Source organism: Lynx rufus, unplaced genomic scaffold (genome assembly GCF_022079265.1).
Source record: "Lynx rufus isolate CCGP_SWC_20201006 ecotype Redwood Valley unplaced genomic scaffold, mLynRuf1.p SCAF_1, whole genome shotgun sequence".
In the NCBI taxonomy this organism is placed as follows: Eukaryota; Metazoa; Chordata; class Mammalia; order Carnivora; family Felidae; genus Lynx; species Lynx rufus.
The window spans coordinates 181,142,804-181,156,655 of record NW_025814823.1 but is presented as its reverse complement, the minus strand read 5'-3'; the positions used below and the strand labels follow the sequence as shown (position 1 = coordinate 181,156,655).

The 13,852-nt window shown below is 40.7% G+C and overlaps 1 protein-coding gene across 3 annotated transcripts in view; it reads left to right on the top strand.

Moving 5' to 3' along the window:
- TENM2 (teneurin transmembrane protein 2) overlaps window positions 1-13,852 on the top strand; it is a 943,516-nt gene that overhangs the window by 636,620 nt on the left and 293,044 nt on the right. For all 3 annotated transcript variants that reach the window (XM_047073159.1, XM_047073150.1, XM_047073168.1), the window contains one exon: window positions 4,044-4,278. In XM_047073159.1, coding sequence (XP_046929115.1) covers window positions 4,044-4,278 — 235 coding nt within the window. The remainder of the gene's footprint in view (window positions 1-4,043; window positions 4,279-13,852) is intronic.

Sequence of the window (13,852 nt, the reverse complement as noted above, 5' to 3'; positions counted from 1 at the left end):
TCCTACCTGTCCTGCCCTAGCTTTTCACAAAGAATAAATGTGCAATTCCTCCTTCCTAGGACTAAAAGCCACACAGTACCTAAAAATAAATTCTAGGTACTCCAGATAAATCAGGTGTACTATAATAGGCTAGCACTGTGATTTTAATGACAGTTGCCTTTTGCCTGCTAATAGCATACTTATTAAGTTGATACTATGTAAGCATTTATGTTACATAGTTATTTGTGGCTCAATTGCATTATTATGTGATTTCCTATTTATGTAATAGAAGAGCCATTAATATGCACATTAATTAAACCCAATAAATGTGTAGAACTCAGAATGGACGTTTAGGTTCCTTCATCAAGCTGTTAATCATTTCTGTTTCAGCATACATTGAAGACATTAGTTGCCTTGGAGAAGGCCTTTTTCATGTAATTTGGCTTCCTGGAAAGCAGTAAGGCGTGTTGCTGGCCATTGTTCGCATTTTTGAAATGGAAAACCGTCACATCCAGCAAGCTCATTGGATGACTAATGAAAACCGGGAAACACAAAAAGTGCTTGAAATGAATGATTGTAGCAGGGGTGTTGTTATATGAGAGATATGTGACCTACCCAGAATGCTAAGGTACCATGGGTGAGACCTAAATGCCTACCAGTGGCAACATAAATGCTTACACCCGGTCAGATTAAAATAAACTGGGATTGTTAGGGTTAATGGCAAAGCAGAAAACCACCCAAAAGCACTCAGCTATATCCTGTTGTTACCATGAGGGAATAGACTCGGTGTTTTTATTCTGTTTTTGTTTTCAAGAGAAGTCAGCGATCTAGAACACTATACAAAATCTTGACTCGGAATCTTTGGTCATATCCAGCTTGGGGGCTGCTATACTTGAATCTGGGCTCCTTGAGAGCCACAGTTGTGTCTTATCCATGCTTTTATTCCTGAAAGAAGCAAGCAGTGTTCCATGCACATGGTTGGGGACCTTACCTTAGGTGGCATATGTGGTGGCATATGTGGCACTGTGCATTCCTCCTCCTTTCCATCCTTCATGTTGACTCACACACACTTACTGCTGTTGTCAGGAGTGGTGGGTGAGTACTCAGACAATTACAGAAATGGAGTTGTAGGCCTAGGTTCATGTTATTTAAAAGGGGCAGACCCAACCCTTGAACCCAGTCCTTTAGATTTCCTCTCCTAACCAGTGGCCAAGTGCCTCTTCCATGTCTCTCTGTATATTCCCCAGTGGTAGCTCTTCCCACTCAGTATTCTAATCGTCTTTTCTTTTTCTTGTACATAGTTGAAAAATACGATTGTTGGATGGATAGATAAAGGAGAAAATATAATCAGTGTCACAGTGGAAATGAACAGTAGTAATGAGGAAACCATCTAATACTGAGGATGCTGGATGGTTTTTGTTGTTGCCATCAATAATTTGATTTATTTGCAGTGAAATAACATACTGCTGTACAGGAGGGCAGTGTGAGAAGAACACTATGTATTCTTTCATCTCCTCCATGAAGCTCTGGGCCTTCTATTTAGTAGAAATGGAAAAAGAGCTGGGGGAGCCTGTGTGGCTCAGTTGGCTAAGCCTCCAACTCTTGATTTCAGCTCAGGTCATGATTTCACGGTTTGTGGGATTGAGCCCCGCATCACACTCCACGCTGAGTGTGGGGCCTGCTTAGGATTCTCTCTCTCCTTTCTCTCTCCTCCTACCCCACTCATGCTGGTGCAGTCTCTCAAAATAAATAAATAAACTTAAAAAAAAAAGAATGGAAAGGGAGCTTGACATCTCTTGCAATTAACTTGAAAGCTCATCCTTCGTTTTATAGGAAACATGCCACATAGCACCTGGGTCCGTGGTTCCCTTTCCCCCTTAGCAGCACCCCTGGATAGCATCAGCAAAAGGGAAAACCACAGGAATTTCACCCACACAGAACACAGATGGACAAAGAAGGGCCACACAAGTTGAAGCAGGCTCAGAAACCTTAGCTCAGGATGAATAGACAGGAAGCAGGAGAGTTCTGGTATCTCATTTAGTGAATTAAATGCCTCACATGGCCTCTTTGTACTTTGGGAGAGTGTGTGGTCTGGAGTGCTGGAGGTGGGGCCAGGCACCAAGGGAAATGGGAAGTTGGGGCTTGGGACCGAGGAGGGTGGGTTCTCACTTGTACACTGATTCATCTCATCTTCCTGAGGCAAGTCTCAAGATTACTTCACTAATGGAGAATAATGACACCACTTGAATAGGAGTTGAGGGAGGGGAAAGGAAAGCATGAAAATTTATTAACCCTGTGTGAGGGGCTTGGATAGCATCTCTGAAGGATCATTATGAAATCATTTCATCCCCTTTTCTCACCTCTTCCCACTAATATGAGACAGACAAACGCTAAATAAGTATATAATAATACATTACTAGACAGACAACAAAGCCAGAAAATGTAATAGCCTGCTACAGCTACAAAACTCCCTCAAAGATATATTTAAAATGTCACTGGTGCCTGATGTAAAATACGAATTGCAGGTTCATTTGGAGGACGCGATTTAAAACCTGTACAACTGTATGGTGGCATTTCCCACTGGGGTTTAGTTTTAGTTGTCTTTTTCTGGAGACCAAAAAAAAAAGAAAAATCCCCCAAGTAATTTCAGCCCAGAGATAGAAACTTCGGGGAACCACTTGTGTCTGTTATTTTTCCTTCTTGTTTTCCTTGGTCATGATGCTCTCCAAACCTAGCATCTTCTTGACATGTTGTCTTTCTTTCAGAATATTTCTGCAGGCTTCACAGGAGCTACGGAATGTAGATTACACCTTTTGGAGATGTAGCCTGGCCACATAAGGAGACAAGTAGTTGAAATTTGTGTCAAATTGCTTGTTTAAATGATGTGAGCCAACTTCTTAAAGCCAGGACAGCAGGGGCTGAGGATTTTAAAAGTTGGCAGGGGCCAAAATGACAAGGCTTGGCAGTCACCTGGTGAGCTGCCAACCTCGACTGGAGGCTTCAAAAAAGGACACAAATTAAAAGTCATGTTTCAGCAGCCATTAAAACCAAATTATAGGCTTACATTGCATAGTGAACTACTTTCGTTTTCATTATGCTTAAAATATTTCATTTTGTAGATTGAGAGTGGGTTGCTAGGAAAACCCTGTGTGGAGTTGTCATCTGTGGTCATATTTACAAAGGAGATACACACAGAGGTATAGTTCTCTTTTATGCATTTTTCCTATGAGGATAGAGGATTTCAAGATGAGAAAAGAGGATGCAATTTGGAGTAAGGGTCAAGGTTTGAAAACATCAACCCTGATGTCTGAGCAGGCTCACAGGTATTTTCTTGACTCTCATGAAAAAAAAAAGCATACATCTATACATAACACCTAAAACAAATCCACTTTTTAAAAAATCATCAACATTTTTAAGAAACAGGAAATTTTATCTAAAAGTCCAGATCTTCAGCTTTCCTATAAAAACTAGAAGACTTGGCTGCGTTGGGCCCTTATCCCCACATGGCCACATGGGCCTGGATCTGAGTGAGGGGTGCTTCCTACCCTTTCCAAATCACCTCAGTCCACAACTGGCCCACTTGACTTCCCTGCTTACCTGCTACAGGTATTTAAATATGCTACTCTCTGACTTAGAGTGTACCATATTCTCATTGCCTTTCAGAAAAAGAAAATGTTTATAAAGAATGCATGCAATGTACTGGTTTACCAGGAAATGGTACAGGGACTTGTTACATCAGTGACCAGCCCTGTCAGGTCTGTGTCACTTCCACTTTAAGATTAACATATTCAAGATTAATACGCTCCAGCCTGGTTTTACTAATTTAGTTCCTCCTTCTTCCTTTGAGGCCTACAGAAGAAAGCAAATCAAAGTATGTTATTTGTTAGTAACCAACCCTGGAATGCTTTATGCCATCTTTCTCTTTCTCTCTCTCTCTTGTTTGTGACTTTTAGCAATTACCAACCTAAAGACTTTGATTCTAGGCTTTGTTCCTCAGATTTGCACAGTGTCTGGGGCTACAGCCTGCAGCCACTGATGGCCATTTCTCCTTCTTCTCTTTGCAGGTCCTCCAAACCACCACAGCCAATCGACTCTGAGGCCCCCTCTGCCTCCCCCTCACAACCACACTCTGTCCCATCACCACTCGTCTGCCAACTCCCTCAACAGGAACTCACTGACCAACCGGCGGAGCCAGATCCACGCCCCAGCTCCTGCACCCAATGACCTGGCCACCACACCGGAGTCCGTTCAGCTCCAGGACAGCTGGGTGCTAAACAGCAACGTGCCACTGGAGACTAGGTAAGTCCCCATCGCCGGTCACACCTGTTGCCCCACCTGAGTCATGTGCACAGCGTCCCCTAGACGGTTCAGGATTCTTGTCGGGGAGACGGTCCTGGTGTAAATAACAGGACAAGTATACCACCTCTTTGTTGTTCCCGTGGTAATTTGACTCTGGATGGTAGGCTGATAGGTATTTCTTTGTTCACATGTGTCTCCTTTTAATGCTTGTTTACTCTCTTAGACAGATCTTGTGTACCCAACTAATAGAATTAGCATAACATATTTTTACTCAAAGGCTCATGGGAAACATGCTTATAAGGGTATATTGACTGAAAGCTGCTGATAAATTATGCATTTGGCCTTTCCTGAAGTAATAAATGAAGACTCATTTGAAATTAAGTGTTTGGGGAGACCTTGAGAAACAATCCCTGATTCCAGACTGACAGAAGTATAATTTTAATTTATATTTCATCCAGCATGCCGTCTGACTTTAATCCCTCCTGTACACACTAACAGCTTGATGCCTGAGGGGCAAACAAGAATATACAAAAACAAACAAGAGAAAAGGGGCAGCACTTAGGTTGGAGGGAAGAGTTTCAAAGTGATCTCCACGTCTGGCTTTGTGTGTTTTGCCTTTTCTTCTGTCCCTTTCTTGCCTCCCCTTTTGGTCCTCCAAAACCACGCCCACCTAAATGCCCTGAGACAAGGTGTGTGGGTCACAGTGCGATGGGCTGGGAAGGAATGACTGTGAAGGCTGTGGGTGGGCTGCTAGATGGGGGAACGCTGTTGCACCCCAACCCCAGACCCTGTCATGGTTTGTATGCTCCAGTTATTATTGTTTCCTTGCCAAAAAGAACCATGAAAACGAAACAGAGAAAGGCGATAATTCATGCTGACCCTTGAAAAAGTTCTCACTTAGGGCCACCTGAGTGGCTCAGTCTGTTCAGTGTCCCACTTTTGGTTTTGGCTCAGGTCATGATCTCACAGTGCGAGTTTGAGCCCTGTGTGAGGCTCAGCACTGAAAGCACAGAACCTACTTGGAATTATCTCTTTCCCTCTCTCTCTGCCCCTCCCCCTCTCATTCTCTCTCTCTCAAAAAAATAAATAAATAAACAGTTCTCACTTAAGTTTTTAAATGTTAATAAGCTAGGTTTGAGGAAAAACAAAAGGAATCTGTAATGGCAAGTGAATTCTCTGCACACTGCTGGAAGCAACTATGCAAGCCATAGCATTTCTGTCATTTCGTACCTATAATATTCTTTTACTATTTTTATAAGATCTTGAATAACTTGTGCACCATTGTCACTGTGGTCACTCTAAACTGTAATAAATTTTATTCTCTGATGATATAGGTTATTTTTAACGATGCCTACATTCTTAATCTGTGAGGCTTAAAATATGAAAGTCAGTAGAAATTATATGTGTATATTACATACAATAGATATATTTAAACATCTGCGCTAATATGGGCACCTGGGTGGCTCAGTTGGTTAAGCATCCGACTTTGGCTCTGCTCATGATCTCATGGTTTGTGGGTTGGAGCCTCGTGTCAGGCTCTCCTCTGATGGCATGAAGCGTGCTTTGGATTCTCTTGTCTCCTTCTCTCGCTCTCTGTCTCTCAAAAATAAACATTTAAAAATAACACTAATAAACCTTTGTCAAAAGGTTTCTAGGCTGAAAGCAGACTGGTCCACATGGCTTAATTCAGGATATTTTCATAGTTGGTGGTGATCTTTAAGGTTGTATAAGACTTTCTGTCTTTTTTTTTTCCTTCTGCCACAGAGTTTGTTGGGCGTTAGTCAACCTTCTTTTACATTAACAGTCTTTTGTTTGAAAAAGAGTTTCTGGACATAAAGGCTACATAGAGGGGACTAGATGAAGGAGAAGGATGAGGAGAAAGGGAAGGAGAAATGTACTAGCCATTGTAGAAAGTGGAGGAGGAGAGGAAGGAAGGAAGAGGACCACCATCACCATTCATCACCAGTTTTTACTATGCACTTTGTATCTGCCTGGTATTCATTCTTTATTGCATTATCTCATTAGAGCCTGAAATAATAGAGTGAGGCAGGAAGGGACCATTGCTTCCACCTTTTTAAAGATGCACAATCTAGATGTGTAGGGGCAAAGTAACTTGCAAGATGTCTAGGGCTTCAGTGAGATGGGACATTCTGAACCACCTTGGATGGACCTCCACTGGTTTCCACACACAAAATAAGGTGGCATGATGTCTGATAAATGAATACATACAAGACTACATTTATTGCCCTAATTGTTACATTTACAGGGCAAAATCCATCAGAGTGTTTGCTCCTCACAAAGATTCTCCCTTTGGTGATTACAAGGCATATGGTGCAGAAACCATCTCCTGTCTCCTAGCTGCTGATGAAAATAATTCATTTTCCAGGAGATTTACTTTACAAAACCATTTGCAATCAAGTGTTATCTTGACAAGTATCTGGTAGAGAGAGGACCAGCAGAGCCAAGTGTGCCACCTTCCTATTTTTCTGAAGTTAGCTTTCCTAGAATTTGTATCTGATCTATAGAGTCCTTCCATAAATCACTTATATATTTGTCATTTCTCCAAGGATTAGGGCTTCTCAATGGAGGTTTTGGAGGAGGCAAGTTCAATACAAAGCTTGAGTAGATAGGATTGCCAAAATGTTGAAGTCAGTCAGAAGAAAAAAGCAAGCAAGAACAACATCTGGATATCCTTTGATCAGTGCATTCCAGGGCCAAAGATTAGAGAATGTGAGGCCCTTGGGATAGGGCTATCACCAGAAGTCAAACACAGGGTGCAGAAGTCAGCAGCTCTGTTCATGGAATTCATGAATACATATAATTTGGATGTGCATCTGGTCCCATATATGAAAACTTCAGCAGTAATTAATAGAATTGTTGAGCTTTACATTTCTTTTTAAAATATTATCATTCAGTGTCTTATTAGCAAAATTTACTGAGTCCCTCATGTATACCAAACACACTATATGAGGTGCTAGGGAGGTCATGAGTAACACATGAAACTTGCCCTTGAAGTTCACACAATCTAAAGGAAGAGATAGGTACATAAACAGAGGGGTAGTGCAGTGTATACAATACACTTTAAGACTAAAGTGACCATACTGTGGATGAAGTGATTAACTCTCCCAGGATGATCAGGAAACATTTCAAACTGAGTATCTGTTTGAATTGGGTTTTTAGAGGAGGATAATAATTTGCCTAATAGATAGGTAGAAAAAAAAAAGTCAAAGATTGTAGCATACTATTTGTTTCTGTTCCCTAGTATTTTTTTTAATATAGTCTTAGAAACTGTAGAACTGAACAAAGTCACTCATTCAAATGTTGGAACATTATGAGTTTCATAGGATCATTTTCTTACCCACAAGAGAAAGTGTAGACATGGGAGCCCTTCTTTTATGGGCATGATGCCATACTAGGATTCCCATTCTTATTTTTATACCAAATAAGGATTGGTTAACTATATCCAGGAGAGAAACCATTGAAGGCAGGTCATAGAGGCTGATCATGATGTAGTCATCAATTTCGAAAATGCACTGGAAATTTACAAACGGCTTCACCACCTCTACTCTCCCTAACACAGACTTCTGGGTGTGATGGAAGAATTTCATAACTGGGAGGTGATGAGCAGGCATGCTGCCACCCCCAGAGACTCTAAGCCAAGTCCAACGTGTTTCTTTAGACCAGTGAGGAGCAAACCCTTGCTTCTCTGCATTGCTTTTTGACGTTCCCATCCATCTTAATGAGGCATGTTACATCTTCTCTAGACTGCGCTTTTTTTTCCATTTTTTTCTGTGACAAGTAGAATTAAAGGTGCTGGTTAAGGAGGCATAGCCCAAAAATGGGACTGTATGAATTACGAGTTTAACACAAGACAAAAAGCCTAAAAATTCTCTACCGATGTTAATCATGTAAGAGACCAGTGCATATACGTTTCTACTACCAAAACCAGTCAATTCATGTATAAACCATAACATAATCTAAGGAAAAAAAAAAAAAACTCAGGGCAGAGGAGCTAAATGCAAGCTGTCAATACTGTCTTTATCTAATATGATGTGTAACAAAATCACCACCATCTTTATTTCCACCCACTTACATCTTGAAACAAAATCCATGTGCAATTCCTGGTTGATACCATCCATCTACACTTTTCCCTCCTGAGAATAACAAGGTCAGGAATCGTCCAGGCCAGCTGCTTCTTGGGGAGTTTCTGAAGTCAGCTTCTCTTGTCTAAAATGGTACAAAGTAGCTTGATGACAGAAGCTAACTTTCCTTCTTCTATGTGTTTTATTGAATTCTCTCTGAATCTCTCAGTAGCACATCAGTAAAGAGAATCCCCTGGCAGAATAAAACTTCCCTCTGGTTTTACTTTCTCCCTGAAATACCAGAAGCTCCCATTTTTGGTCAGTAATTCCTTTTCTGTCTTTACAAATCTTTTTTTTTTTAATTTTTTTTATTAACGTTTATTTATTTTTGAGACAGAGAGAGACAGAGCATGAATGGGGGAGGGTCAGAGAGAGGGAGACACAGAATCCGAAACAGGCTCCAGGCTCTGAGTGGTCAGCACAGAGCCCGACGCGGGGCTCGAACCCACGGACCGAGAGATCGTGACCTGAGCCGAAGTCGGACGCTTAACCGACTGAGCCACCCAGGCGCCCCTGTCTTTACAAATCTTGACACAGGGTGAACAGAAAATAAATACATAAAAAATTTCCATCAGACCCTTAACTCCAGAAGCCCTAATTTTAACTATCAAAATCCCCAAGTTACAAAGAAGTTTGCAAGTTGCTTTTTAAGATCACCATCCATTATTCATTCAAGAAATAACTATGAGAACCTATCATGTGCCAAGTACTGAGGATTCAGCAGTGAAGAAGAAAAGCAAAGCCCTTGCCGTTGTGGTGTTTCCAGGCTGGATGTAGACAGAAGTGTATAAATGATTAGATACATGCCTCCCCACCATGACAAATGTACTAAGTGCTGTGTGAGGTATAGAGAAGTCAGACGCATGAGAAATTGACATTTGAGCTGAGCCCTAAGGATGAGTAAGTGTTAATTAGACTTGAAGAATGTTCTAGGTGGCAAAACAATGACCTGCTGGGGAAAGAAAGACTAAGATGCCGGGAAGGGAAAGCAAGCTAGAAGGGCAGGTGAGGGCAGGATGTTGCAGGCCATTGGGCTGGGTTAAAGGTTTTGGACTCTAGCCCAAGAATAATGAAAAGTCAATGATGTATTTTAAATAAGAGAACGAAATAATAAAATACTATTGTTTGGTTTTGTTTTGAACTGTGAGAGCTGCCATATAGCAAACATGTTGGAGGTATGGTGGAAGGTACAGCAAGTCTGTTGTAGGTCCAGTTTAGAGAATGTCATCATGGTTAAGATGAAAGGTGTCCTGGTGTCCGCTAGGTTCCTGGTAGCTGTAGTACTCATATCTGGCTTTCTCCTACCAATCTGGCAAGAAGGTGAACATTCATAGACGTGAAGTACATTTTGAAGGTAGAGTCAAGTGGGAATGAACACTTGTGGAGCTGTGGGTTAGACTACTGAGAGTACGATGACCAGGTTTTTAACTTAGGAGACTGGTTTCATTTCCCGAGGATGGAACAAGTTTTGTGGCAGAAAACAGAAGTGCATTTTCAGGCACGTTAACTCTACATATGTAACAAGAGACTTAAGTGTAGCTGTTTTGATTCTAAATATTTTGATTCCAAAATAATAGATGTGATGTGGAAATTCAGCCTTACAAATAACAGCATATTTACCATGTTCAGAGCTGTCAGCAGTTAATTTTTTTTTCTCTTTAAAAATTTACTCTCCAGAAAATATGTTCAATTTAGCAGTTATCCTACATGATCACATAGGTCTACAAATAACAATTTTTCTTTATTAAATACCTTTTGCTTGGCACTTAGTTTTAACATCATGATCACATTGAACCCCTTAACCCTTCTGTTAGGTTTATGTTACTCTCCCCATCTTAAATAAAGGGAAACTGAGGCTTGGGAAAATTATGTTACCTACACCTCTGCAAATAAGTAAGTGGTGGAGCTGGAACTTGAACTGGGTCTGACTCCAAATGGCATGTTCATAACCACCAAATGATAGTGCCTTTGGAACTAGAAAAACAAAACAAAACAATGCTTATTCTGATGGCACACAACAACTTAATATGTCAGGCCGTGGAAATGGTGAGGTCAATGCATTATAAGTGACCTAAGGCAAGAAATTATCTATGGGATGAATTCTGGCCTGTTACTGGATGTAGACTGAGTTGCTGACAAAATCAAAAGCCCAGCAAGAGCTAAGGGACTCTTCTCTGCAGCACTTTGGGTCTGGTGGCAGCCACAGTGCTGAATCTGAGGCCTCGCTGTTCCAAGGCCCTGGCAGCATAGGATCCGTGTGAGCTGATTTACAGAGTTTTAATACACTGCATCTGATAAAATGTGAGAGCAAATTGACAGTGTGGAAATAAGAAGCACTGCTACTTTTTCAGTTCTGTAATTTGTACATTTTTTATCCCTCAAACAGAGCTTTGCCAGATTAATAAGAGAAAGCCAAACGGCTAGGGGTAACATGGCTGACCACTTGGTCCTACTTGGAGTACCATGGTAATTCCTGCTAGTAGGAGGTTGTGTAAGTACTCTGATAAAGAAATGAGCACATTGGGCTTGATGAGTGACATTTTAAAAATCTAATTTTGGTATCAGAATTTTAGAAGATATACTTTTTGTCTTTGCCATGAAGTTATCTTAGCCTAATCTAGATGCTTTATTGGTAGTGTGTATTTGGGAATCAAGACACAAGACCTTTAGTAAATAAGGTTTTCACAGAGAAGCAACAAGATTGTTGAAACATCCTCACCATGCTGAGCCCGAAGACTGTTCCAAACTTGTTCTCAGATTGATTTTTCTACCTAAGGATTAATTTTCTGACAGAATCACTGACAAGCTTGATCTTGAGAATATTAAACCAAGGTAACCTGTTTGGGTTTTGGGGACTTTTTTTTTTTAATGTTTTCAAGTGAAGTTGAAAACCAGAATTCATTCTGGGTGAACCAAATATATTCAAGCACTTTTCAAATCAATAGGCAGCTTGATTTCTCCATATTGCAAAACATTATGCCCCCTCTAAATTCTCATCAGAGGCAACATGGAAATTAATGAGACCTTTAGGTTAGCCTTTCAAGCTCAGCCTTATTTTATAGCTTTACCTTGCCTTTTTGACACTGTGATCCCGCCTGGCCACCAGCAGCATTTCACGTTGCAGTGCACTTTAATTTTGTAGTTTTCTTAGTCTTCCTTGGAAACTGGCAGCTTATTAATCTCAATAACTGAGCTGCTCAATAGGCAAACTCTCCAATGAGAATTTAGGCTGTGTCTTTTTTTTTTTTTTCTTGGCAGATGGAGACAAGGGGTTGGTTGTCAGATGGAGGCAAGAGGTGGGGGAATGGGAGACAGAAAGCCAGTTAGAAGAGGCACCCCTGCACCCCACATCACTTTCTGACAATTGGCAGGAAAATAAAGAGAACCTGGTCTGATCTACTGCCTTGCAATTTACGACTTGTGGTGTTTAACACACTCCAGACCATTAATAAGAGAATAAATAAAGTGCTGTGGCACGTGTGCAAATTACTAGGTGCATTAAGAAAGAAACAAGCATCACATCTTATTTAAGACCACTCCAACCTGCTCTTGGTGTGGATCTGCAAATTTGGAATCATCCTTGAACACAGAGCTATCGAAGGAGAGGCTGTCCTTTTCAAATTTGGCTCCCGCCATAAAACTAAAGCCTTATTAAGTTTATTAAGGCTTTAAGGACTTGAACTTCTTACTCGTAAGTTAACCCCTGCTAAGTTCTAGGTAAAGAGAACTTTTTTAAAAACTGTCCCTCAGCAGCCTAGACCATGGGGACCCAATCACGGATTGAGGCCACCTTGTGGTCATGCCTTGTAAGCACAAGACTCTGCCCTGAGTCTATGTTAAATGTTGAAGACTCTTGGGTTAAGTTCACAGTTGAAAAAAGCCAAATATTTCCAACTCTGTGCTCTTTCACCCATTCAGCTAATATCAAGTGTCACTCCCTTGGGGCATTTCCTGAAGGCTTCCCAGAGGATATTTTATCAGGTTCAGACAGGGATAGACTTGATGAAGTGCAAGTCTTTTTCTAATTCTGGCTCCCCAATGATCCTTTTCTTTTCACAGAGGCCAGATAAGGCATTCATGGTTCTCCCAGGCAGGGGAAGTAGGCTGTGCAACTTTTCTGAAGCTTCCTTTGATTTATTAGTCTCAGACTTGCCTGCCTTTGTAAGGTGGAGTTTTGTGTCCCCAGCACTGTAGTCCTGCACAGGGCACTCAGCCAGGTCACTCCACTGGGGCTGCGTTCTCTAGATTAGAGGAGAGAATGTAAGAAACTTTTTCTCAGACAGGTATTTTTCCCTCCCAAACCCACCAAATGATTTCAAGCTATTTCATGAGTCATATTTGCAAATATTCATTCTTAGAGGTCATGACAGTGCTAACCACAAAGGCTCACCCTCAAAAGTGTGTATTTTTAAATCCCTTATAGAATCACTTCTTACCCAGAATGACTGAGAAATTGGCAAATGCCCCCAATTTCTGTCATCATTGTTTTAACTGTTCTTGCCTTATATGTCACAACAGAATGAGTAACCCTTCTTTCTTATTTGTGAGATTGTATTGAAATTGTATTTCAGTTTGTTAAAGCTTCAGTTGGGTATAAACATCTATAAGTCCATTTCTCAACAATTAGTCCTCCCATAAAGATGTTGCACACCCATGATAGGACAATTAAAACCACATTTTTTATTAAAAATAGAGCTACCCTATGACCCAGCAATAGCACTACTAGGAATTTACTCATGGGATACAGGAGTGCTGATGCATAGGGGTACATGTACCCCAATGTTTATAGCAGTGCTTTCAACATTAGCCAAATAATGGAAAGAGCCTAAATGTCCATCAGCTGATGAATGGATAAAGATGTGGTTTATATATTCAATGGAATACTACTTAGCAATGAGAAAGAATGAAATCATGCCATTTGCAACAATGTGGATGGAACTAGAAGATATTATGCTGAGTGAAATAAGTCAGTCAAAGAAGGATAGATATCATATGTTTTCACTCACATGTGGATCATGAGAAACTGAATGGAAGACCACGGGGGAGGGGAAGGGGAAAAAATAGTTACAAAGAGAGAGGGAGGGAGGCAAACCACAAGAGACTCTTAAATACAGAGAACAAACTGAGGGTTGATGGGGGTGGGGGTGGAGAAGGGGGAAGTGGGTGATGGGCATTGAGGAGGGCACTTACTGGGATGAGCACTGGGTGTTTTATGTAAGCTAATTTGACAAATTATATTCATTAAAAAAGGTTATTTACTGCTATTATACTAGAAATCTATTTCTATTGTAAAAGGAAATAATGTATTTTCATTGATGTAGAATAGTATCCAAGTTACTGTGAGTAATAAAAAGCACCTATTAAAATAAAAAGAAAATCTCATTTTTTAAAATTATTTGAGCAAATGGATTTAAAATTCTGCACTTAAAAGA